Source organism: Pelobates fuscus, chromosome 3 (genome assembly GCF_036172605.1).
Source record: "Pelobates fuscus isolate aPelFus1 chromosome 3, aPelFus1.pri, whole genome shotgun sequence".
Taxonomy (NCBI): Eukaryota; Metazoa; Chordata; class Amphibia; order Anura; family Pelobatidae; genus Pelobates; species Pelobates fuscus.
Genome location: NC_086319.1, coordinates 397,562,328 through 397,589,202, shown reverse-complemented (window position 1 = coordinate 397,589,202; position 26,875 = coordinate 397,562,328). Strand labels below are relative to the sequence as shown.

Below are 26,875 nucleotides of genomic sequence, written 5' to 3'. Positions count from 1 at the left end.
CGGAAGGTGGTACCGTAACATTCAGCATTTCCCCAACAAACTCCAAACTCTCCTTTTACCCATCTCAAATCTAACTTGCTCTAACTCTGTAACCTCACTCTAAAACTGAACTCTCTCCTCTTAACTCGAAATTATGGCACCTACTACAATTAAACGCAGCAAGTGACCCCCCAATTACAACCCTTGCACACCAAGCTGACCCGTTACCTCCACAAATGTTCTAGAACTGCTGAAAGCTGCTGGAGAAAGTCTCACTTTGTATCTGACTTCCTCCACTATAAATTTATGCTGCACTCCTACAGCCTGGCTCTTTCCGCTGCAAAAGTAAATTACTTTAACACCCTCATAAGTACACTGTCCCATGAACCCAAACACCTATTTCATACTTTTGATGCTCTTCTTCATCCTTTTACTCCCCCTCCTTCAACCACCTTGTCCGTCACAAACTTTGCATCTAACTTCACTGAGAAAATCTCAACAATCAGAGAAGAGATCTCTAATTTCTCTCCTTCCCCTACCAATACATCACTCAACCCCACTCCCTCCATCACTCTTCACTCATTTGCACCTGCTGAAGCAGAAGAGGTTTCTGCTCTGCTCCAGTCCTCCCACCCCACCTCCTGTTCCCTCGATCCTATTCCCTCATATCTCATCCACACCTTGTCTCCCTCTCTTGCTTTTCCTCTCACTAAAATTTTCAATCTCTCCCTTTCCTCTGGCACATTTCCCTCACCCTTCGAACATGTAACCCCGATTCTGAAAAAGCCCAGACTTGACCCTACTGCGATCTACCTCCAAGTTTCAGGAACTGTTCTGATGTCTGACCATGGCTTCTGGTATCCAGTACTCTTTTTACAATTCTTGTTTAGTTTTTCTGGTTTTCTATTCTGTGTCTGGTTTTCTTGATGCTGTGTTTTCTGGATTCATGCCTTTATTCCGTTCCTGGAATTCCCAGTCTCCTGGATTCCTTTATATGTTTGTTTTATGTTGCCACACCCTTTCCTTTTCCATTTATCCTTTTGTTTCAGTTGGTTCCGGCAGGCAGTTGTTTCATGTCCTCTGCCCCTTCCTTTGCAGATAAGTGCTGTGTGTGTTTTATTATTGTTTATTTATATACATATCTAGGCAGTTTGGACCCACCGTACTTGGAGTACTTTGGTGCAGTGGTGGGCTGCATACATCTTGGCCATTTATGTATGTCTAAATCTCCAATGTTTTACATATATAGTACTTAGTTTTGTCTCCTCTTGTTTTGCCTTATATCGCTTGTCTTGTTTTATTTTTCTATGTCCATAAACGGTCCTGCCCCTGTTCTGTTAATGTTCCCCTTATGTATTGTGTACATGTTCTGGGTTCTGCTTTCTGTCCTTCTCTGGTTCTGCTAGTTTTGCCTTGTTTTCTTGTTTGGTGCCTATTCTAGTCTTACCTTGTTTCTAGTACTGGATACACATTAGTAATTCATCTGCTCTGGCTTCCACTAAAGTTCCATCAGGGTTCTGGTTGGTAGCTGCTCAAACGCTGGTGCTCAACACCAGGGGGCGTGTGGTTACCCTGCACCAGGCCATACTTATCCACTTCCATGCTGAAGACTCCGATCATCTTCTACATCAGGCACAGGGGCCTCAGACTTTGGACCGCCACCCTGACACCAAGGTCCTCGAGAGAGTTGTGTATACCAGACTGACTGACTTTCTCAAATCCAACTCTCTGCTTGACTGCCTTCAGTCTGGATTCCGCGCTGGTCATTCTGTCGAAACGGCTGTGACCAAAATATCCGTTATTTTATAATTGCTGATAAATGTTGCGGTCATTACTCTATCCTAATTCTCCTTGATCTTTCTGCTGCCTTTGACACTGTTGATCATCAACAACTTCTTCGCATTCTCCGTAATTTTGGTCTACGGGATACTGCTCTCTCATGGTGCTCCTCCTACCTCTCCTAGTGCTCTTTCAGTGTTTCTTTCTCTGACTCTTCTCCCCAACCACTCTCTGTCGGTGTCCCCCAAGGTTCTGCCCTTGGTCCCCTACTGTTATCTATCTATACTGCCTCCCTTGGTAAACTCATCAGCTCCTTTGGCTTCCGTTATCATTTCTATGCAGATGACATGCAAATCTACCTGTCCTCTCCTGATCTCTCTCCAACCATCTTGACTCATTTCTCTGACTGCCTCTCTGCGATTTCCAACTGAATGGCTGCTCACTTCCTTAAAAATTACCTACTAAGCCCTCAGTGAATACTTTTCGAACAATCTACTTCGTACCCCTATTTTTACCCTTTGTGTCACTATACCCCACTCCCTCTAGAATGTAAGCTCATTGAGCAGGGCCCTTCACCTCTCTGTTCCTGTACATCCAGTTGTCTGGTTACAATTACATGTCTGTTAGTCCACCCATTGTACAGCTACGGAATTTGATGGCACTATATAAATAATAAATTAATAATAATAAATGTTCATAGTTATAATAAACTATTATTTCTACTATACCATTGTTGAAATGCGCCTCGGTCTCAGGATGGTGTGTGGTAAGGTGATTACCATCATCCCTGTACGTAAAACAAATCTCTATATTATAATTTATATGATCAACATCAAACTGGGCACATACACACATATTTATGCACTTACAAAGACACATACAATGTATGTGCATATAATGTTGATAACAGAGGGGGGGAGGGGGGGAGTGGAGGAGGGCTGGTGTTTTCCATGTCCCCCAAGTGTTCCCCCTTGTGGCTAGGGCTACCCAAGCCCCTAGCCAACCCACACCACAATAAAAAACAAAACTACCTAATCCCTCACCCTAATAATAGTACGGAAGTCGAATAAATCTAAATATCTGTTACAAAAGTCAGGTATTTGTCCTTAAGTGTTCCCCAAGTGGATAGGAGTCCCAAAGTTCCCTACATAGCATTAGATGTCCTATTTCTTATAAAACATATTTTCTTCAGCCCCAAATAAAATTCTATTAAATGATGACACAACTTAAAATAAAAAATGAAACAGGATTACAAAAAAAAAAGACAGAAAATATAAAACACAACGCAATAAAAAAATAACTCTTGGGCGTTAGATTCAGTATTGTGAGAGATAGCTGTGTATATTATATAGAGAGGAGTAGAGTGAGAGATAGCTGTGTATATTATATAGAGAGGAGCAGAGTGAGAGATATCTGTGTATATTATATAGAGAGGAGTAGAGTAAGAGATAGCTGTGTATATTATATAGTTATGTATGGGAGGAGTAGAGTGAGAGATAGCTGTGCATATTATATAGCAAGGAGCACAGTGAGAGATAACTGTGTATCATAAAATAAAGCACAAAACAGAAATGAGTGGAGATGAATACTAACTGAATATGTTTAAACTAGATATGGATACTCACATAGTTTTGGATTTCTTAAAAATTTTACCTGGCAAAAAAAAGCGAATGCATTAGTTATCCATTCAAATACCTCCCTATTTGTCTGTGTGAATATCTTTTTTTTTTATTAATTATTTCATGAAGTAGATAGATACATGGAACATTTATGTAGTTGCAATAAAACAACCAGTTTGATAACTAACTTGAAAATTACTTGACTGGTGTATAGTCGCCATACGGGCAGTCAGAGCCTTGGACAACCCCCCACATACCTTTCCCAAGAAAGCACGGACACTAGGGTGTAAGGGTCAAAATTGTCCACAGCTTTTATTAAACAGTTATAATAATAATAATAATAATAATAATAATAATAATAATAATAACTTAACATAGAAAAACATGGGTCATTGCCCCCTGTCCCCGCCATCACATCCCTATCCTTCTGCTAAATATCAAAGAGCAAGGACCCCAATATAAATAACATAAACATAAATATATATAACATACTTCCATTAATATTAAAAACTGAAGATAACTTAAAGTGCCAAACATAAATTAACCATGGCAGGGGTATACCCCACCAGGTTCTGAGCCACCGACAGGACTCAAAACCTACCAACTTACCAAGGACCACAATTTGCCAATTCCATCCTCCTCCAAATGGGGAGCCTATTTCCTCTCCTTTAGCTCCCTATCCCGCCGCTGTGACAAAACGAGACCACTTACTTAAAACCCAAAAAACTCAGGGAGGGTGGATGGGACAAGCTCAGCCAGGGAGGTAATTAAAAGTGACTGTTTCAAAGATGACTGCCTATTTAAATGGTCAAACCCCTTCCCACAAAACACCAGTCCTTGCTTGCTTCCTCCTAAGCCCGCCTCCTAACCCCGGTCAAGGCCCTTTTCCGCTAAGCTGCACTTTTGCTTCATGGTGGCTACATGAGCAACTCACTGTCAAAAAAGGACAATAGACGTGACAACTCGTGGAGCCATTACCTCAGTAAACACTATTGCAGCATTTACTGAGGTCAATAATGAAGTAGCGGCAGTGGCGGAACTACTGCGGTCGCAGGGGTCGCAGCTGCGACCAGGCCCGTCACTCCAGGGGGTCCCACCAGGTAATTAATGCGGCCCGGCCCGCGCGGTATAACCGTTGGGGCCGCATGCATGGCCCATGCTGTTAGGGTCACCCGATGCCAGTGGCATACACACAATTCATGGGGCCCCGGTGCAAAAACGATGCATGGGACCCCCCATTCCCCCCCACCGCCACCCCATACAAACACGCACACATACATACTAACACATACATATATAGACACATATACAGACAGACATACAGACACATACATAGACACACACAGACACATACATAGAAACACACATACAGACACACATACACATAAACACACACACATACAGACACACACATACAGACACACACAGACACACAAACATAGACACACACAGACAGACACACATACATACAGACACATACACAGAGACACATATACGCATACATACAGACACACAGACACATACACACACATACATAGACACACACAGACACATACATACAGACACACACACATACACTAACACACACATGCAAAATATTGTAGTCACCCTCCTATTTAGGTGCAGGAGGGTGACTTCCCTGGGGTCCAGTGGTGGCTCAGGTTGATGGGAGTCAGAGTTCCCACTCTGACTCCCTCTCCTTAATCCCGCGCAGCTCCTGGTGGTTGCTGGGAGGAGTGACTGCGGCAGTCGCGCTGTTACCAGGCCCACTCTGATGATATTAATTTCCATTGGGTAGCCCTAACAGCATGGGTCACTCGATGGGCCCGTTCACCTGCGGCCCTGGCAATTACACTGCGCAGTCGGGGCCACAACACATGGCAGCGGGCGCCCGGTCGCAGGGGTCCACAGGGCGGCCAGGCCCCCTGGAGTGACGGGCCCGGATGCAGCTGCGACCGCTGTGACCGCGGTATGTACGCCACTGCCCGATGCTATGTAATTCCAGGGGGCCCAGTCAATGCTTTAACAGTGCGACCGAGCCTGCTGTGATGACATCAGAGGCTGGGAGGAAGTGACTGCCCCAGTCACTTCCTCCCAGCAACCAGTGGGAGCCAAGCGGGAGGAAGGAGTGGAAGTCAGAGTGGGAACTCTGACTCCCATCAGCCTGAGCCACCACTGGACCCCAGGGAAAGGTATGTGTGTCTGTATGTGTATTTGAATGTGTGCATGTGTGTTTCTGTATGTGTGTGTATGTCTGTCTGTTTGTGTGTCTGTATGTGAGTTTGTGTATGTCTGTCTGTGTGTCTGTATCTGTGTGTGTATGTATGTGTGTATGTCTGAGTTTGTGTCTGTATGTGTGTGTGTGTCTGTATGTATGTGTATTTATCTGTGTGTCTGTATGTCTGTCTGTGTCTGTATGTATGTGTCTCTGTGTGTGTATGTATGAGTGTGTGTTTGTATGTATGTATGTATGTGTGTGTGAGCCTGTATGTGTGTCTATGTGTATGGGGTAACATAGGGGACGGGGACAGTAGAGGAGGGTGGCGGGGGGTGTTGATGTACGGGGGGGGGGGCAGGCAATTTTCCCAACTGGGGCCCCTTGGTTTCTAGTTACACCTCTGAGTAGAGGTAAGTAAAAAGCTTACCTCTGATATATTTCCTCATTGTAGTGACCTTGCCGTCCCATGATATTCTATGACAATCTTGCACTTTGGCATCAAACACAAATATTGTACATACACAAGCACACTTGCCATTTTCTCTAGCAAGGTGTGGAAGTGAGAATTTATTTACTTTAAAAGGACACTGTAGATCTTTAGCTTAATTAAGCAGTATTGGTGTATAGTTCATGCCCCTGCAGTCTCACTGCTCAATTTTCTTCCATTTAGGAATTAAATCACTTTGTTTATACAGCCATTGGCACACCTCCCTGCATGTGACTTACACAGCCTTTCTTAACACTTCCTGTAATGAGTCATCTAATGTTTACACTTCCTTTATTGCAAATACCATTTAATTTAGAGGTTCCTATCTCCTGTTAGTAGCTTGCTAGACCCTACAGGAGCCACCTGTTGTATTTAAAGTTCAATTTAGAGAGCAGATTATACAAACTTTTAAAGTAAGTTACATCTGATTGAAAATCAAGCCATTTTGTTTTCATGCAGGCTGTGTCAGTCACAGCCAGGGAGGCATGGCTGGGTCAGCTTGGAAATAAACAGAGGTGATTTAACTCCTACATGGCAAATAATTGAGCAGAGAAAATTCAGAGGCGTGATCTTTACACTAAAATTGCTTCATTAAGCTAAAGTTGCTTTGGTGACTATAGTGCCCCTTTGAGTAATAAAATAACCCTTTAAGGACTGAGCCAAATGTACAAGTTGTGATCAACACAAATTGTAAACAAACACAGGTTTCGACTATATGTCTGTTCTACAATAACTTACCTCTTTCGTACTAACTGCACCCACACTTATTATATATAATTTTGTTCAGGAGAAATAAAGCACATTCATATATGGAACTCCATTTTATATGAATAAAACTAAAAAAGTTTTTAAAAATTATGAAATTTTTTATTTTTCAATTTCTGCATGGCAATTTAACTGTTAATGTCAGGATACTGTTTGATTTTACTGCAATAAAACATGCATATTTGTATTTAGAAATGTCTCAAGAGTAAAACAGTAGCCCCCATGTACAGGTTTTATGTTTTTTTGGAAAGTTACAGGGTCAAATATACAGCTTGTCCATTAATTGTTTTTCTACATAGAAATTTGACAGATTGATTTGCTGGACCTAGGTTGCCTTTGAGACCGTATGGCAGTCCAGAAATGAAAATTGTCCCCATCATGGAATACCATTTGAAAAAGTAGACATCCCAGGGTATTCAAAATGGGGGTTGTCTAGTGTTTTGTTGTAGCCACCTGGGCACAAATCTTAACCAAAGTTCAGATTTATTTTATTTGTTTGCATTTTTCACATACAAAATGTACTTTCAATTATAATATATAATATTTTACTGCCCAGAAACACTCCTAGTTCTGTTCAGTGTGCAAAGGGTGGAGACACTGTGCTCACTATGCAGCACTGCCCCAGGAAGCTCCTCTAGCAGCCGCCCGAGGAGTGGCCAGTGGAGGTTTCACTAGGCTGTAATGTAAACACTATTTTCTCAGAAAACACAGTGTTTAGAGCAAAAAGCCTGAATGGGATGATTCTAATCACCAGAACAAATACAATAAGCTGTAGTTGTTCTGGTGACTATAGTATCCTTTTAAGCATAGTCTAAGAGAAAGAGATGTACTTGTGTCCTTTGTCAGGAGTACTGGGTGCTTGCATGAGCATGACTTGCGCATGTGCACGGTTCTAGCTGTCCCAGCTGCCGTTTTCTCTCTGAAGTTGCTGTGACTCTCTGGTTGTCAGCTGATTGATAAAATCCAAATAAATCGGGAAATTGAAAACAGTGGTTCAGGATCTGTTATCTGTTATTGGAAAGACGACATCTACTATCCAGTAGCAATGTTAATTTCAATTCTGCAAAAGTTTTTTTACCATCAAAACTAAATACGTTTATCTGCGGTTTCTCTGAATGGGTTTACGTGATTTTCAAGAGTAAGTAGTACCCATGTCGTTCTGTAATAATTCTTTAGTTTAGCACATGTAACACTATTCTGAGAAAGATCAGACATCATGTAGAGCACCAAAGTCATTTAAAGGGACACTATAGTCACCTGAACAACTTTAGCTTAATGAAGCAGTTTTGGTGTATAGAACACTATTCTGAGAAAGATCAGACATCATGTAGAGCAGTGCTCCCCAACCTTTTTATCGCCGCGGACTGGTAAACGTTTGATAATTTTTCCGTGGCCCGCTTGTTTTGATTTAATAATTTTAATTTAATTGTATTTAAACATGCCTTCAAAATAAAATACAGCTACACCAAAAAATGAATATAAAGTGATTTATTTTGAATGAGAACCCTGAGCTTGTTTTTATGCAGATGGTGTGTGTATGGGGGCAGTGTTTGTGGGGCAGTGTGTGTAGTGTGTGTATGGGGGCAGTGTTTGTGGGGCAGTGTGTGTAGTGTGTGTATGGGGGCAGTGTTTGTGGGGCAGTGTGTGTAGTGTGTGTATGGGGGGCAGTGTGTATAGTGTATGTATATGGGGGGAAGGAGGGTAGGGAGGCTTTTTTTTAAATTTAATTAAATATATAATTTATGTCCCCCCTCCCTTCTTACCTTTACTGGGAGGAGGGGGGACATCTTCCGTTCCCTGGTGGTCCCAGTGGGATTCATTGGTGGTCCCAGTGGTAGGAGTGAACTCTAGCCCGCGCTCCTGGCAACGCTCCAAGCTCGCGAGAGGAGGACCCGGAGGAGCTGCTGGTAAGAGCTCCCGGGTCCTCTCTCACTCCCTAGTAGTGCCTGCAGACCGGGGAGGGAGAGCTCTGATCTCCCAGTTCCTCGGGCAGCCCCAGGGCCGTTGCAAGGATTTTTGGGTACATAGGCGAAGATGTATTTTTCCGCCCCGCCTTTCTCTCCCACCCCTCCCCCCCCTTAAAAATAACATCTTCACCTTTGTGCCTCTTAACCAGCCTCTCTCCCAGTCCATTATTGGTCCCCTCCCTTCCCTGTCCCTTAGTGTTCTTCTGACAGTCACACACACTCAATGACAAACACAGAGACTCACTGATCTGACACACAAACTAATTGACACTCATTGACAGACACACTGACAGTCACACACAGACTCAATGACAAAGATACTCTTACTGATTTGACAGACACTCACAAACACACACTGACAGACACACACATACACTGACACACTCATACACTCACATGCAACACTCATACAATCACTCACAGACACACACTCACATACACTCACAGTCACACATACACTCACTCACGCACACACTCACAGACACAGACACTCACACACACACTCACAGACACACACTCACACAGACACTCACACACACACACACACACTCACTCATAGACACAAAGACACTCACACAGGCACTCACAGACACTCACGCACACTCACTCACAGACACACACTCACACACACAGACACTCACACAGACACATCACATACATTCACAAATTATTTTAATAAATAAATATTTTCCACCCAGCCTCCCTACCTGCTGGGCGGCGTGCGGCAGTGCTGAGATCAGGCGTGGCGAGGGAGCTCTAACCTCTCTGCTCTGTTCCCTCGCGCACTGTCTACTGATGCCGCGGGAGCCGTAATATGACGTCATATTCCGGCTCCCGCGGCATCACTAGACAGCGCGCGAGGGAGCAGAGCAGAGCGGTTAGAGCTCCCTCGCCGCGCCTGATCTCAGCACTGCCGCGCCGAGGGCGGAGATGGTCACTGAAATCTTGCGCCCCTGGAGCCGGTGCGCCCTAAGGCGGTCGCCTGTGCCACCTTATAGACGCGCTGGCCCTGGGCGGCCCGGTACCGTTTGATCCACGGACCGGTACCGGTCCGCGGCCCGGGGGTTGGGGAACACTTGTGACGAAACCTCTCTCGCCACATTGTATTGGAGGAGCCTGGTTGCCCGCCTGCTGCCATCTACCAAACAAACAGCCGTTTACCAACCTCCCCAGAGCCGTGGGAAGCCGGGCGGCGTTGTTAAGTGGCCACGCAGAAGCTGGAGTGTGCCTCCTATTTACCTCCCTGAAGCTGCGGTTAACCGCAGTTTAATTGCTTGTTACTGGGTGGCCGCTGTTACACTTAGCGGCCGCTAGGTGGCGGTGTTCTGGAGCTCCCCAGGCAGCCAGCGCTTTTCTTTGCAGGAAAAATAAGGTGCGCTATGACTTTAAATAACTTAATAGTGTCCAATACAATAATAATTCTTAATATTATTGTTAAAAGTGCATGTGCAATGTGCAACACGTGAAGAAAATGGGGTAGCAAATCCACACTCACAATTTTAACGCCACTGGCGTGGATCACCCCTCAGGGCTATGAAAATATGTAAAACAAACACAAAAAAACAAAGATCATAGGGTAATATGTCTTTAAAACTAAAAGTATATGTAAAGGGAAAAATTCACACTTACAAAAGTAGAGCAGTAAAAGTCTGCTCTAACTATGATGGCAGAAGTCCTCTTATCTCAGGACTCAGAGACCTTTAGTATTCAGGACAGCAGACAAATCCTTCTGAAGCACTTTATTTGAATAAAGAATTTAAAAAGTAATTCACACAAAGTGATAAAATGTATAAAAATAGCTTCTAAGTCACCCGTCCAAATGATTCTCCTCGTCCAGCGGTCACGATATGTGCTGTTTGTATCCGCCGGTTGATAAGTATTATCACCTCAAGTCAATACTTCCGGGTTTCGGAGCGATCACGTGGTGACGTCGTGCGTGATGACGCGTTTCGCCAGATTGGCTTCCTCAGATCACATGTTGGATCCTGCTGTCCTGTTGGTTATATGACGATTTTTCTGGGCGTGGATTTCTTGAGAGGAAAGTCTATTGGTTCTGGGTCACCTGATGACTCCATAATTAAAACGTCCAGTCTCTATTGTTTTGGGCATATCGCCTAAACAGCACATTTATGTTGAAATGAAGAAATATAAAGGCTAATAATACTAGCATTTTCACACTTGTCTGTATAGGAAATTTAAAACATTTTAATATGCAATAATATTATAAATACAAGCTAAACACAAGTAAATGCAAAATAGGTACATATATTATTATTTTTATAATACAATTAAATAGAAAACATCATACCAGATGTAGTAGCAGCTATATTGTAATGTCCCACATCCTACTAATAGAGCAAAATAGATTAAAAAACACATTGTAAACAGAAGAAGTACAGATAATGGGAAAGTTGAGAAACATCATAAAAAATTAAAAAGATCAAATTCAATGTTAAGACCCATTGGTTCTAGGGTTCCCAATTTATGGACCCATTTCATTTCCTCTCTACCTATGTGCTGTATATGGTCACCTCCTCGCCAGGATTTTTTTACTTCTTGTATCCCTACAAAGGTTAGTCCGCTCGGATCTTTATTGTGGTATTTTTTGAAATGCGCAGACACACTATGTAGCTCAAATCCCTCGCGTATATTGTTAACATGTTCGTAAATACTTTTATGTAGCGGACGGATCGTTCTCCTTACATACTGCAGTCCGCAGTACGTAGGGAGAACGATCCGTCCGTCCGTCCCATTATCTGTACTTCTTCTGTTTACAATGTTTTTTTTTAATCTATTTTGCTCTATTAGTAGGATGTGGGACATTACAATATAGCTGCTACTACATCTGGTATGATGTTTTCTATCTAATTGTATTATAAAAATAATAATATATGTACCTATTTTACATTTACTTGTGTTTAGCTTGTATTTATAATATTATTGCATGTTAAAATGTTTTAAATTTCCTATACAGACAAGTGTGAAAATGCTAGTATTATTAGCCTTTATATTTCTTCATTTCAACATAAATGTGCCGTTTAGGCGATATGCCCAAAACAATAGAGACTGGACGTTTTAATTATGGAGTCATCAGGTGACCCAGAACCAATAGACTTTCCTCTCAAGAAATCCACGCCCAGAAAGATCGTCATATAACCAACAGGACAGCAGGATCCAACATGTGATCTGAGGAAGCCAATCTGGCGAAACTCGTCATCACGCACGACGTCACCACGTGATCGCTCCAAAACCCGGAAGTATTGACTTGAGGTGATAATACTTATCAACCGGCGGATACAAACAGCACATATCGTGACCGCTGGACGAGGAGAATCATTTGGACGGGTGACTTAGAAGCTATTTTTATACATTTTATCACTTTGTGTGAATTACTTTTTAAATTATTTATTCAAATAAAGTGCTTCAGAAGGATTTGTCTGCTGTCCTGAATACTAAAGGTCTCTGAGTCCTGAGATAAGAGGACTTCTGCCATCATAGTTAGAGCAGACTTTTACTGCTCTACTTTTGTAAGTGTGATTTTTTCCCTTTACATATACTTTTAGTTTTAAAGACATATTACCCTATGATCTTTGTTTTTTTGTGTTTGTTTTACATATTTTCATAGCCCTGAGGGGTGATCCACGCCAGTGGCGTTAAAATTGTGAGTGTGGATTTTCTACCCCATTTTCTTCACGTGTTGCACATTGCACATGCACTTTTAACAATAATATTAAGAATTATTATTGTATTGAACACTATTAAGTTATTTAAACTCATAGCGCACCTTATTTTTCCTGCAATGTATGTATAGTGGTGTTTTTTTGAGCTATTTTACACTTTAAGGTGCAGCTTTTAATATTGCTTCACTTGTAATAAGTAAATATTTGTGTTCACTATGACTAAATATATAGCGCCTACTGTTTGCCTGTAGATATCTCTTTTAGCCAGCGCTTTTCTGCCCGGCTTTCATGCACCAAAATCTGACACTTTTACGTGCAGGCACCGCTGAACCTCCAGCCCCTGGTTCTAATTCGTATGGATTTGGTAAATGCAGGGAAATTCGGTATTTTATGTTTTATGTGAATGCTTTAACCGAGCTAGCAATGCCATGGAGCCTGTTCGTATAATTAAAGACTTTAGCTCCATGGCACTTAAACTGTATTCGGGTGGTCTGGGTGCCATTCATCTAATAATGTGCACCCAGACCTGAGCTATCTGGGGATATGTTACATGTCTGTGTTTTATGTATAAAATGTGTCTTTATGTATTTTAAAGTGATATACTGTTTCTGTGTCACCACGTGCATAATGGAGTCTTGCCTTTGTCCTGGGAGATAATTGAATTACTTCATTAAGTATCTCCAGGACAGAGAGGAGGAAACCAGGATGTATTGTGGGAAAGTATTGAGGCTGTGTGTACGAAAGTGATACGTCTGTCTGCTGTTTCAGTCTTCCATTTGGTCCCCTAGGGGAGTGTCCACCAGGTGGGAGACCTGCATAAATACAGGGGCAGGTAGCCCACAATAAACAGACCACTGCTTGACCCTCAACACGGAGCCTTGTCTCGTTCTTGGGGGGATTCACTGTATGCTGTTGGAGATTGATTGTTAGGAGTGTAAGCTGATGTCTGCTTTTCCTGTTCGTCTGCTAGCAGCTATTCGTGAGGATCCAGTTTGGAGTGCTATTTTGTATCCAGTTCGGGAGTTTGGTGCATTCATATATATACGAATTCGTGAGTTTTGGTGCTTTTACAGTAGCTGTGCCTGCCTGTGAAAAGGGGATTATCGCCTAAACTGATTTTTACCCCGTGTATGCTGAAACGGTCCGTAACAACACTGATATATTGTAGAGCACCAAAGTAATTTAAGTATGGTTGAAAATTACACAGGTAGTGTTTGCATTATAAGAGAAAACCTACAGTGTATCCTCACCTCTCTTATACAGGAAGATCAGAATCCCACATAGTATGATCACAAGGAGCAGAACGATGACCAAGGCAACAATTACACCAATGCTAATACCTGAAACCATGAAATAAATGGGTTTACAAGGAGGATAGTTGGTTATCCATAATATAGAGAGGAGCAGAGTGAGAGATAGCTGTGTATATTATATAGAGAGGAGCAGAGTGAGAGATAGCTGTGTATATTATATAGAGAGGAGCAGGGTGAGAGATAGCTGTGCATATTATATAAAGAGGGGCAGAGTGAGAGATAGCTGTGTATATTATATAGAGAGGAGCAGAGTGAGAGATAGCTGTGTATATTATATAGAGAGGAGCAGGGTGAGAGATAGCTGTGTATATTATATAGAGAGGAGCAGAGTGAGAGATAGCTGTGTATATTATATAGAGAGGGGCAGGGTGAGAGATAGCTGTGTATATTATATAGAGAGGAGCAGGGTGAGAGATAGCTGTGTATATTATGTAGAGAGGAGCAGAGTGAGAGATAGCTGTGTATATTATGTAGAGAGGAGCAGAGTGAGAGATAGCTGTGTATATTATGTAGAGAGGAGCCGAGTGAGAGATAGCTGTGTATATTATGTAGAGAGGAGCAGAGTGAGAGATAGCTGTGTATATTATGTAGAGAGGAGCCGAGTGAGAGATAGCTGTGTATATTATGTAGAGAGGAGCAGAGTGAGAGATAGCTGTGTGCTAGATTACATTGAGAGGAGTTGAGGAATATTAGGCCTGTTATTTTTTTATGTTTTACTTTACCGGAGACTATTAATCTGGTTCCAGCTCCATGAACAGTAAATGTTTCATATTTGTTATTTCCAACACAGACCCGGAGTATCACCAAGCAGTAATAAAAGGTGTTATTGTCTCTTTCTCGCACATTCTGTATGTAAAGATCCGCCTGCCCTCTCAGGTTTGTCCTTCCTTTGTAAGTAGGACTGATCAGCCTATGTGAGGGATCATAGACATAATCTCCAGAAGGGCTGCCCGATCTCCAGTAGATGCCAATCCATAGAGGGTCTATTTTTTCAGAGTAATTATATGAGCAGTTAATAGTCACTGAGCCTCGTAGTGTGGCCGAAGAGTCCCGTGGTTGTTGAACAGTTAGCTCTGTATTTGATTTTGATTCTGAAATGCAATAGATAATGAACTGCTAGGATTTGATAATTTTAAGGCACAGGCAACTCATCTATTTTGTAATGTAAAATTTAATTATATTTATGCTTGGTTTATTTATTAGCTATTAATTACCATTCTTTCAAATTCCCAAAGCTTATTATACAAGCTGAACACAACAGTTATGTGAAATGTTTTTTTTTTTTTTTTTTGATTGGGTAACTAAAATGATAGATCAGGGTGGTGCAGTAGACATTGCTTACCTAGATTTCAGTAAGGCTTTTGACACTGTTGCACATAGAAGGCTTATCAATAAACTACAATCTTTGAGTTTGGATTCCAATATTGTTGAATGGGTAAGGCAGTGGCTGAGTGACAGGCAACAGAGAGTTGTAGTCAATAAGTATGTTCGAAGCTTGGGCTTGTCACCAGTGGGGTACCTCAGGGATCTGTACTTGGACCCATTCTCTTTAATATTTTTATTAGTGATATTGCAGAAGGTCTTGATGGTAAGGTGTGTCTTTTTGCGGATGATACTAAGATATGTAACAGGGTTGATATTCCAGGAGGGATAAGCCAAATGGAAAATGATTTAGGTAAACTAGAAAAATGGTCAGAGTTGTGGCAACTGACATTTAATGTGGATAAGTGCAAGATAATGCATCTTGGACGTAAAAACCCAAGGGCAGAGTACATAATATTTGATAGACTCCTAACCTCAACATCTGAGGAAAGGAATTTAGGGGTGATTATTTCTGATGACTTAAAGGTAGGCAGACAATGTAATAGAGCAGCAGGAAATGCTAGCAGAATGCTTGGTTGTATAGGGAGAGGTATTAGCAGTAGAAAGTGCTCATGCCATTGTACAGAACACTGGTGAGACCTCACTTGGAGTACTGTACACAGTACTGGAGACCATATCTCTAGAAGGATATTGATACCTTAGAGAGAATTCTGAGAAGGGCTACTAAACTGGTTCATGGATTGCAGGATAAAACTTACCAGGAAAGGTTAAAGGATCTTAACATGTATAGCTTGGAGGAAAGACGAGACAGGGGGGATATGATAGAAACATTTAAATACATAAAGGGAATCAACACAGTAAAGGAGGAGACTATATTTAACCCCTTAAGGACGCGGGACGGTTCAGGACCGTCATCGGCATTTTCCCATTGCCGACCGACGACGGTCCTGAACCGTCCTTAATTTAAAATGTACTTACCCGATCGCCGTCGTTCCCCCGGCGGCGATCGGCAGTGCTCCCGTTGTGGGGAGACTGCCTGCAGCCCAGACAGTCTCCCCATGGCGAATTAGGACCCCTGTGGCCATGTGATCGCCCAACAGGGCGACCACATGGTCACAATAGGTGTCCTAGTCTCTGCCTGCAGGGGGACTGTCTGTGCTGACAGGCAGTCTCCCTGCTGCTGTAAAATAAAAAAATAAAAATTAAAGTGAAAGTTAATAAAAAAAAAATATTATTATATATGTGTATATATATATATATATATATATATATATATATATATATGATATATAGACATATATTATACCTATATAATATATATATATATATAATGTCATGCTAAGTGTATTTTTATATTAATATGTACATATATTAATATAAAAATACACTTATAATTAAATTACACACGTATATATATATACACACACTATATATATATATATATATATATATATATATATATATATATATTATAAAATACAAATAATAAGTAAATTAAATTAAATAAAAAAAATTAAAAATAATAATAAAAAATTAAAAAAAATTATCTATACGAAATTTTATTCTAACTGTATTTTGATATTATTATATATATATATATATATATATATATATATATATCAAAATACACTTAGAATGAAATTGTATATATATCTATGTATATATAAATAAATAAAAAGAATACGAACTATTCATATGTCCATATAAAAAATTACATAAATAATTATATAAATATACACGTAGACTTCAAATATATAAATATGCATATATATTTAAATTCTACGTGCGTATTTATGTAATATTTTTACATAATTAAGTTATTTTATTGATTGCAATTTAAGGGACCTGCCTGCCAACCCAGGCCGAAAGTCCAGAGAATTTAATTTGCTATCACTGTATTTTACCCTGTAACGTTCTACGACACCCTAAAACCTGTACATGGGGGGTACTGTTTTACTCGGGAGACTTCGCTGAACACAAATATTAGTGATTCAAAACAGTAAAACATATCACAGCGATGATATTGTCAGTGAAAGTGACTTTTTTTGCATTTTTCACACACAAACAGCACTTTTACTGATGATATAATTGTTGTGATACATTTTCCAGTTTTGAAACACTAATATTTGTGTTCAGCAAAGTCTCCTGAGTATAACAGTACCCCCCATGTACAGGTTTTATAGCGTTTTTGAAAGTTACAGGGTCAAATATATGGGTCAAATATTTTTACATTGAAAATGGCCAGGTTGGTTACGTGCCTTTGAGAGCGTATGGTAGCCCAGGAATGAGAATTACCCCCATGATGGCATACCATTTGCAAAAGAAGACAACCCAAGGTATTGCAAATGGGGTATGTCCAGTCTTTTTTAGTAACCACTTAGTCACAAACACTGGCCAAAATTAGCGTTCAATTTAGTTTTTTACTTTTTTCACACACAAACAAATATGAACGCTAACTTTGGCCAGTGTTTGCGACTAAGTGGCTACTAAAAAAGTCTGGACATACCCCATATTGAATACCCTGGGTTGTCTACTTTAAAAAAAATATGTACATGTGGGATGTTATTCAGAGATTTATGACAGATAATAGTGTTATAATGTCACTATTGATACATTTTAAAAATGTATGTTTTGAAACCGCAATATCCTACTTGTACTTATAGCCCTATAACATGCAAAAAAATAGAAAAAAGCATGTAAACACTGGGTATTTTTAAACTCAGGACAAAATTTTGAATCTATTTAGCAGTTTTTTTCATTCGCTTTTGTAGATGAGTAAAAGATTTTTCACATAAAAGTCAAAAAACATGTATTTTTTTCAATTTTTCATCATATTTTTTCAGTTTTAAAAAATTTAATTACATGAGATTATATAAATAATGGTATGTAAAGAAAGCCCCTTTTGTCCTGAAAAAAACAATATATAATTTGTATGGGAACAGTAAATGAGAGAGCGGAAAATTACAGCTAAACACAAACACCACAAAAGTGTAAAAAGATGCCTGGTCGCAAATGTACAACATCGCAAAAAAAGTCCGGTCCTTAAGGGGTTAAAAGAAGAAAAACTACCACAACAAGAGGACATAGTCTTAAATTAGAGGGGCAAAGGTTTAAAAATAATATCAGAAAGTATTACTTTACTGAGAGGGTAGTGGATGCATGGAATAGCCTTCCAGCTGAAGTGGTATAGGTTAACACAGTAAAGGAGTTTAAGCATGCGTGGGATAGGCATAAGGCTATCCTAACTATAAGATGTATTGGGAGCTACAGACCATGCTAACTCCCTTAACACACCAACAGGAAGGAAGTGAAAAGCACAGAAATATCTCAAATATAACAAAATATACAAGAAAATATAAAAAAAAAAAAAATATGAATAATAATAATAAAAAAGAGCTCTCAGCAGATGCTGGTATAATGCCACTCACCATAAAACACAGGGTAACTAACTGAGATATTATGAAAACATAAATGAGGAGAGTGGCATAAACAAAATAAACCCTAACCAAATACCTTTCTAAGCAAATAGCTACATGTATTAAACATCTATAGTAAGGGAAATAAAGTACCTAGTGCCACATGAGATTGGCTAGCTCGACAGGAGGTGCACATGCAATTAGATATCACATAACAATCAAGTGTCTTACATATTACAAAACAATTCTAATAAAATAAATTCCTTGTAAAAGAGAAAACACAAAATATACTTAATTGGTGAAAATATCCATAAATAATTTCCATATCCCTAGGTAAAGGGAGAGAAGAGAAAGAGGGTAAATGAGGATAATAAAATAATATAAATAGAACCCAAAGTATTCATATAAATCAGTTGTTTCAGAATAATATTGTCACAATCTGGTTTATTCTCAGTCTGGTCCAGCACCTCACAGTGCCACTGCCTGTCTGTGGTGTTATTCCAGGCTGCTGCTGCACCCAGACTGATATCTCTCTCTGTTCCCAGCTGGCCTTACTTTGTGATTAACATCTCCCTATTTAGTTGAGACTCACCCCTTATTGTTTGCCAGTTCATTAAAGGACCACTATAGGCACCCAGACCACTTCAGCTTAATGAAGTGGTCTGGGTGCCTGGTCCCTCTAGGATTAACCCTTTTTTCTATAAACATAGCAGTTTCTGAGAAACTGCTATGTTTATAATAGGGTTAATCCAGCCTCTAGTGGCTGTCTCATTGACAGCCGCTAGAGGCGCTTCTGCGCTTCTCACTGTGAAAATCACATTGAGAAGACACCAGCGTCTATAGGAAAGCATTGTAAATGCTTTCCTATGAGACTGGCTGAAGGCGCGCGCGGCTCTTGCCGCGCATGCGCATTCAGCCGGAGAGGAGGAGAGGAGGCGGAGAGGAGGAGGAGAGATCCCCGCCCGGCACAGGAGAAATAGGTAAGTTTAACCCCTTCCTCTCCACCCTCAGGGCACTATAGTGCCAGGAAAACGAGTATGTTTTCCTGGCACTATAGTGGTCCTTTAATGTTAATCTGGTCCTTCCTATTCTGTGTTCCTGTGCTAGCTGTCTCCCTGTGTTCCTGAGCTAGCCCCTTCCCTGTATCCAGAGGCCATTCTGCTACATTCAGTTATCTGTGTTTTATTTTATATAACTATCTTTCTTGTATATATCAATGCACCTTTTTTGCCTTGATTTGTGTGTATATTGGTTTCTTTGCATTCTGGGTTCCACCCTATAGAAGTCGCTGCACTTGTTAGCACCCCTTTCTGACCAGACCACTGACAAATACCGTGCTACTCCTTAGCAGACACGCTGAAGTCGGCATAAAGCAAACTCGAACCTACAACGGCTGCAGAACAAACATGATGGCAATGGCCAAGATTAAATACAGTCAGTTAACCTAGAGTCCAGTAAAGTATTAATGCATAAATCAGAAGTTATAAAGGATCTACTGTTGCTTGAATGCTATGCAGTGAAGGGACCCAATAAGTAGCAAGTAACAATCTTACCACAGGCTCAGTCCATACATACAGTGAAGGATAATTAAGCAGTAGGCAAAATCAGATTGGCCACTTAAGAGTGGAGTTTGACTGCACAGGCTCACTTGATTAACCCCTTAAGAACACAGCTTCAGAAGCTGGACATACCCTTAAGGACACAAGCAATTTTTGCATTTTTTGCTGTTTGTGTTCAACTGCAATTTGCATATCTCTCATTTATTGTACCAACACATATTATATACCGTTTTTAGACAACAAAAAGGGCTTTAATTTGATGTGACCTATACATGTATAAATTCTCATTTATTAAAAAAAAATGCAACATAATGTGGAAAAAAAAAACAAAAAAACGCTTTTTTACCCACGTTTTGGCAATAATAATGTGTGTATAATATGTCCAGCTTAGGAAACGTAATTCAAAATCAATTAATTTATGTGTCTTGATTTACAAAGTACATAATATGTGTAGGATTTCAGTTTATTTTGAAAGTTACAGGTCACAAACTACAAAGTCTAAAATAACATTTCAATGTGAAACTATTTTAGAAGTTGGTATGTTTGTCTTGGAAGTTTAATAACCATTACAGGAAACAAAATTGCCACACAAAAGTATATATTTATATAAAGTAGACATCACAGGCTATGTACCTAAGGTTAATTTGACACTTTTTGCGTAGCCATTTCACCGCCGATCTCTGCTAAATATTGGAGTAAAATTGTGTTTTTTCTCTATTTTGGCATATACACATATAACAAGGTTTTTGTAATGTGTATTTCGTAAACCTAGTGTGTGCTATCCCTGTACAGAACCCCATATTGTGTTCAGCTACATCTGCTGAGTACAACGATACCCCCATTGTATACCTTTGCCTCTATTCTCTGAAGCTACAGTGCCATATAGGAGACCATGCTATTTCAGTTTCTATAGTTGGAGTTTTCATAGATGGTCATATGTCTGAATTTGTGGCATTATAGCCATTTGACCGTTCAAATAACCCCATAAAGACCTTACATTTTTTTACATACATGTTGCATTTTCGCTGGGTATTTCTTACATTTGATAAGTGCCACTGTCATAAATTCCCCCTAAGTATGCTTAGTTACCTCTTCTGAGTAAAACAATATGCCCAATGTATGACCCAGACACTATTTTGTGAAGTTACAGTGCTGTGAAAGAGATGTGATAAGTTCAGGTTTTTAAGTGTGAATTTACATGGAGAGTTTTAATGGGTCCATTTCTATTTTTAAATATGTTAGCAGGCTGCTTTTACCAACTACCCCAAAAAGGCATACTATTTCTTAAAGAAGACGCCCAAGGGTATTTCAAAAGGCACATTTTTAACCTTAGCGTGGGATAATTTTTCCGTTAGCTTGTATCAAGTGCAGTGGTAATAAGCATTTGTTTCTGCCTTTTTGACACACAGTGAGTTTGTACTGTATATTTTGCAAACCTTATGTGTGCTACGGCTTTATAATACTTTATATGTTGCTCAGCTATGTTGTCGGAGTACAGCAATACCCCCGTATGTACCTTTGCCAGGTATATGGGGACGTTGAAGGGGCACATTTCAGACACAGCCATTGCAGGTTTTTTCAAACTTTCAATTTTTTACGCTGTGTTGTTACCCCACTTTGGAGTTTTTTAGCAGGCTATATATTCCAACTATGCCATAAAAGCATACTATTTCTTAAAGAAGACATCCCAGGGTATTTCAAAAGGCATATTTTGAACCTTAGTGGGGGATCATTTTTCCGCTAGCTTGTACCAAGTGTAGTGGTAATAAGCATTTTTTCTGCTTTTTTGACACACACCGTGAGTTTGTACTGTGTATTTTGCAAACCTTATGTGTGCTACAGATATATAATACTTCCTGTCTTGCTCAGCTATGTCGTCTGAGCACTTTGCCAGGTATATGCGGACATTGAAGGGGCACATTTGAGACACAGCCATTTAAGTTTTTTCAAACTTTACATTTTTACGCTGTGTCCATACCCCAATTTGGAGGTTTGTTTGTAGGTTAATTATCCCAGCTACCCCATAAAGGCATACCATTTCTTAAAGAAGACACCCTAGGGTATTTCAAAAGATGTATTTTGAACCTTAGCGTGAAATAATTTTTCCGCTAGCTTGTATCAAGTGTAGTGGTAATAAGCATTTTTTACTGCCTTTTTTACACACACAATGAGTTTGTACTGTGTATTTTGCGAACCTTATGTGTGCCACGGCTATATAATACTTCTTATCTTGCTCAGCTATGTCATCTGAGCACAGCAATACCCCCATATGTACCTTGCCAGGTATATGCGGACATTGAAGGGGCACATTTGAGACACAGCCATTCAAGTTTTTTCAAACTTTACATTTTTACGCTGTGTCCATACCCCACTTTGGAGGTTTGTTTGTAGGTTAATTATTCCAGCTACCCCATAAAGGCATACCATTTCTTAAAGAAGACACCCTAGGGTATTTCAAAAGATGTATTTTAACCCTTAGCGTGAAATAATTTTTCCGCTAGCTTATACCAAGTGTAGTGGTAATACGCTTTTTATATGCCTTTTTGACATACTCAATGAGTTTGTAATATATATTTTGCAAACCTTATATGTGTTACAGCAGTATAATACATCATATTTTGCTCCGCTATGTCATCTGTGTACAGCAATACCCCCATATGTACCTTTACCAGGTATATGACAACGTTGAAGGGGCACATTTGAGACACAGCCATTCAAGGAAGAATTTTTACGTTGGGTCCATGCCCCACTTTGGAATATTTTAATAGGTTGTGTTTTCCATTTACTTCACAAAGGCATACTATTTCCTAAAGAAGACACCCCAGGGTGTTTCAAAAGGCATATTTGAAACCTTACCGTGGTATCATTTTTTCGCTAGCCTGTACCAAGTGTAGAGGTATTACGCATTTTCCCCCTTTTTAAATTTTTTTTTAAACTTTTTAAAAGTTTTTTTTACTTTTAAAAAGTGTTATTTATCTTTTAACAACTTATTTTACTATTTTAAAACTTTGTTTAAACTTTTCAAAAGTTTTTTTCACTTTTTATTGTTTTTTTTTACTTTTAACCCCTAACTAGCATAACCGTAAACCCCCCAATGTCCCCACTAATTTCTACCCACCTTAGCTAAATAAATAAATATTTTAAAATATTTAAAATAATTAATTAAATACATTTAAGCCCTGAGGATTAAAAAATAAATAAAAGTTAACCCTCAGGGGTTAAAAGAAAAAAATCAGATCACAGTGAAATACTGTGATCTGTATTTTGATCACTGCAGGCAGTGATCAAAGGGCAGGGAAGGGGTTACATTTTATTTAAAAGAGGTGAGGGGGGGTGGTATTTTGTAACTAACTGATTTTTTTTACAGCCAGAGACAGATCAGCACCGATCTGTCTCACACGGAGCTGCAGGGAAACAGATCAGGTTTCACTGCAGCACGTGTGATCGCTCTGACTCCCGGTCAGAGCGATCACATGGGCTGAATCAGTGAAACTGCCCATGGTAGTGTGCCTCCGATAGGGAGACACACTACAGGAAGATTAACCCTGCGATTGTGGCAATCAGGGGTTAATTTTCATTTTGGACGAAATTTTCCGTCCAGCGTCCTTAAGGGGAGTGCTGCAATGACGGAAAACTTCCGTCCAGCGACCTTAAGGGGTTAAATACAGATCGAGTAAATTGTTCTGAGACAATGTGAATGACAGCTGACAAGCTGAATCGGTGTCTGCTATTCGGTGTAGACTAAATAGCAGAGGCAGTAATATCAGGAAAATGCAAGAATGGGGGTCAAGGGCTGCGCTTGAACAAAAGAAGTAAAAAGTGTATAAAAATATATATAGATAAAATAAGCAATAATAATAAAATCAAGTAAAGTTCATCCGGATGTATAGAAAAATAAATATAAATGAAATTGAAACAGTCTCACTGGTGTGTAATGATACGGTAATTATCCTCAAGTGTTGCTCCGTCCGTATGGTAGGTAGTCCATATATGTGAAAATAAAAGAGAAAAGAAAAAGCTGCCAATGGTGAAATATTGTATGTCCAGATGTGGTATATATTCAAAGGAAATGTATTTCACTCACATTTGTTGGAGCTTTAGCCAGCTCTAGGAGAAAAGACACTTAGTGGTTTGATCCCCACTATCGGATGTACTTAGATGGTTGGTCCATCTATCCGGCTTGGGATTCCTGTAGTGTAGGCTAGGACCTACTCAGATATGCGTTGTTCTTTAATGCTGGGGAGATAGGTCCGCCTTTCCGGTATTGGATGGTAGATGTCCACGGAATATATATAAAACAGCAAATAGTGCTCTCAGTGTGAACAACAAGGTAATATATTTAAAAGAGTTATACTTACAAGAATAGAGCAGACAGGTACTGCTCTATTGCCACAGCGCTGGTGGAATTATCCCCACCTAAGGATTTCTTTTGACGGGATACACTCCGAATAAAAAATAAAAAATAGAAGGATAAAAAGTAATAATAAAACTATAGTATGATAATATAAAAATATATATAAAAAATATATAAAAAATATATAAAAAATGCCAGGAGTAGAAAAAGTGTATAAAATACAATAAAAATAAGTATACAATTGGTCCTAGTATAAAAGGTAACCAAAAATAACTTTTATTGATTAAAATACACTTATTAAAACCATTTACGCGTTTCACCTTTGGGGTTTTCTCAAAAAAACATTTTTTATTGGTACCTTCTATTTTTTATTTTTTATTCGGAGTGTATCCCGTCAAAAGAAATCCTTAGGTGGGGATAATTCCACCAGCGCTGTGGCAATAGAGCAGTACCTGTCTGCTCTATTCTTGTAAGTATAACTCTTTTAAATATATTACCTTGTTGTTCACACTGAGAGCACTATTTGCTTTTTTATATATATTCCGTGGACATCTACCATCCAATACCGGAAAGGCGGACCTATCTCCCCAGCATTAAAGAACAACGCATATCTGAGTAGGTCCTAGCCTACACTACAGGAATCCCAAGCCGGATAGACGGACCAACCATCTAAGTACATCCGATAGTGGGGATCAAACCACTAAGTGTCTTTTCTCCTAGAGCTGGCTAAAGCTCCAACAAATGTGAGTGAAATACATTTCCTTTGAATATATACCACATCTGGACATACAATATTTCACCATTGGCAGCTTTTTCTTTTCTCTTTTATTTTCACATATATGGACTACCTACCATACGGACGGAGCAACACTTGAGGATTATTACCGTATCATTACACACCAGTGAGACTGTTTCAATTTCATTTATATTTATTTTTCTATACATCCGGATGAACTTTACTTGATTTTATTATTATTGCTTATTTTATCTATATATATTTTTATACACTTTTTACTTCTTTTGTTCAAGCGCAGCCCAGGGGCGTATTAGCCGCGAGGCAAACAAGGCATTTGCCTTGGGCGGCATTTTCTAGGGGGCGGCAAAAAAAGCCGCCCCCCAAATGCCCAAGGCAAATGTCTTGTTAGCCTTGCGGCTAACAGACATGCCGGGCTGCTGCTGGGCGGTCGGGCGGCGCTCTTGGGCAGCTGGCGAGGGAGCACTTCCTCTGAGCTGTCTGCTCAGCTCCCTCGCGCGCCGCAGAGTGAGGCTGGGAGCCGGAATATGACGTCATATTCCGGCTCCGCCTCCCAGCCTCACTGTGCGGCGCGCGAGGGAGCTGAGCAGACTACTCAGATGGAGTGCTCCCTCGCCAGCCGCCCAAGAGCGCCGCCCGACCGCCCAGCAGCAGCCACTGGACCACCAGGGAAAAAAGATGCCCCCCCCCCAGCATTCCCAAAGGTAAGGAGGCTGGGGGGGGGGGGTTGAAGTAAAAAAAAAAGTGTTAATGTGAGTGAGTGAGTGTGAGTGTCTGTTAGTGAGTGTGAGTGTGTGTCTGTTAGTGAGTGTGTGTGTGTGTGTCAGTGAGTGTCTGTTAGTGAGTGTGTCTGTTAGTGAGTGTGAGTGTGTGTGTGTGTCTGTTAGTGAGTGTCTGTTAGTGAATGTGTGTCTGTTAGTGAGTGTGTCTGTTAGTGAGTGTGAGTGTGTGTGTGTGTCTGTTAGTGTGTGTGTCTGTTAGTGTGTTTGCCTGTGAGTGTGTGTGTGTGTGTGTCTGACTGTGTGTGTGTGTATGTTAGTGAGTGTGTGTGTCTGCTAGTTTGTGTCTGCTAGTGACTGAGTGTGTGTCTGTTAGTGCGTGTCTGTTAGTGCGTGTCTGTTAGTGCGTGTCTGTTACTGAGTGTGAGTGTGTCTGTTACTGAGTGTGAGTGTGTCTGTTAGTGTGTTTGCCTGTGTGTGTGTGTGTGTGTCTGACTGTGTGTGTGTGTATGTTAGTGAGTGTGTGTGTCTGCTAGTTTGTGTCTGCTAGTGACTGAGTGTGTGTCTGTTAGTGCGTGTCTGTTAGTGCGTGTCTGTTAGTGCGTGTCTGTTACTAAGTGTGAGTGTGTCTGTTACTGAGTGTGAGTGTGTCTGTGTCTGTTAGCGAGCGTATGCGTATCTGTCAGTGAATGTGTGTGTATTTAGAATGCGGGACGGGGTAAAGGTTGGGTGGGGGTGGCGCGGGGGGGGGAGGGCGGGGGGGGTGGGGTGCCTGAGTTTTGTCCTGCCTAGGGCAGCACAAAACCAGGATACACCACTGGCGCAGCCCTTGACCCCCATTCTTGCATTTTCTTGTTTTCAATAAAGGGTTTCCCGAGGGATCTCCCTTTTAGGGTTGCTGCTTAATTGAATTAGCGCAGACTCTTCCTCCTTTTAGTAATAT

At 40.4% G+C, this 26,875-nt stretch overlaps 1 protein-coding gene across 2 annotated transcripts in view; it reads right to left on the bottom strand.

The window, feature by feature from the left end:
• LOC134601520 (uncharacterized) overlaps window positions 1-26,875 on the bottom strand; it is a 56,143-nt gene that overhangs the window by 9,357 nt on the left and 19,911 nt on the right. For both annotated transcript variants that reach the window (XM_063446028.1, XM_063446029.1), the window contains exons 4-7: window positions 14,530-14,898; window positions 13,745-13,834; window positions 3,384-3,411; window positions 2,487-2,545 (exon numbers count right to left, since the gene is read on the bottom strand). In XM_063446028.1, the coding sequence (XP_063302098.1) occupies window positions 2,487-2,545; window positions 3,384-3,411; window positions 13,745-13,834; window positions 14,530-14,898 (546 nt within the window). The remainder of the gene's footprint in view (window positions 1-2,486; window positions 2,546-3,383; window positions 3,412-13,744; window positions 13,835-14,529; window positions 14,899-26,875) is intronic.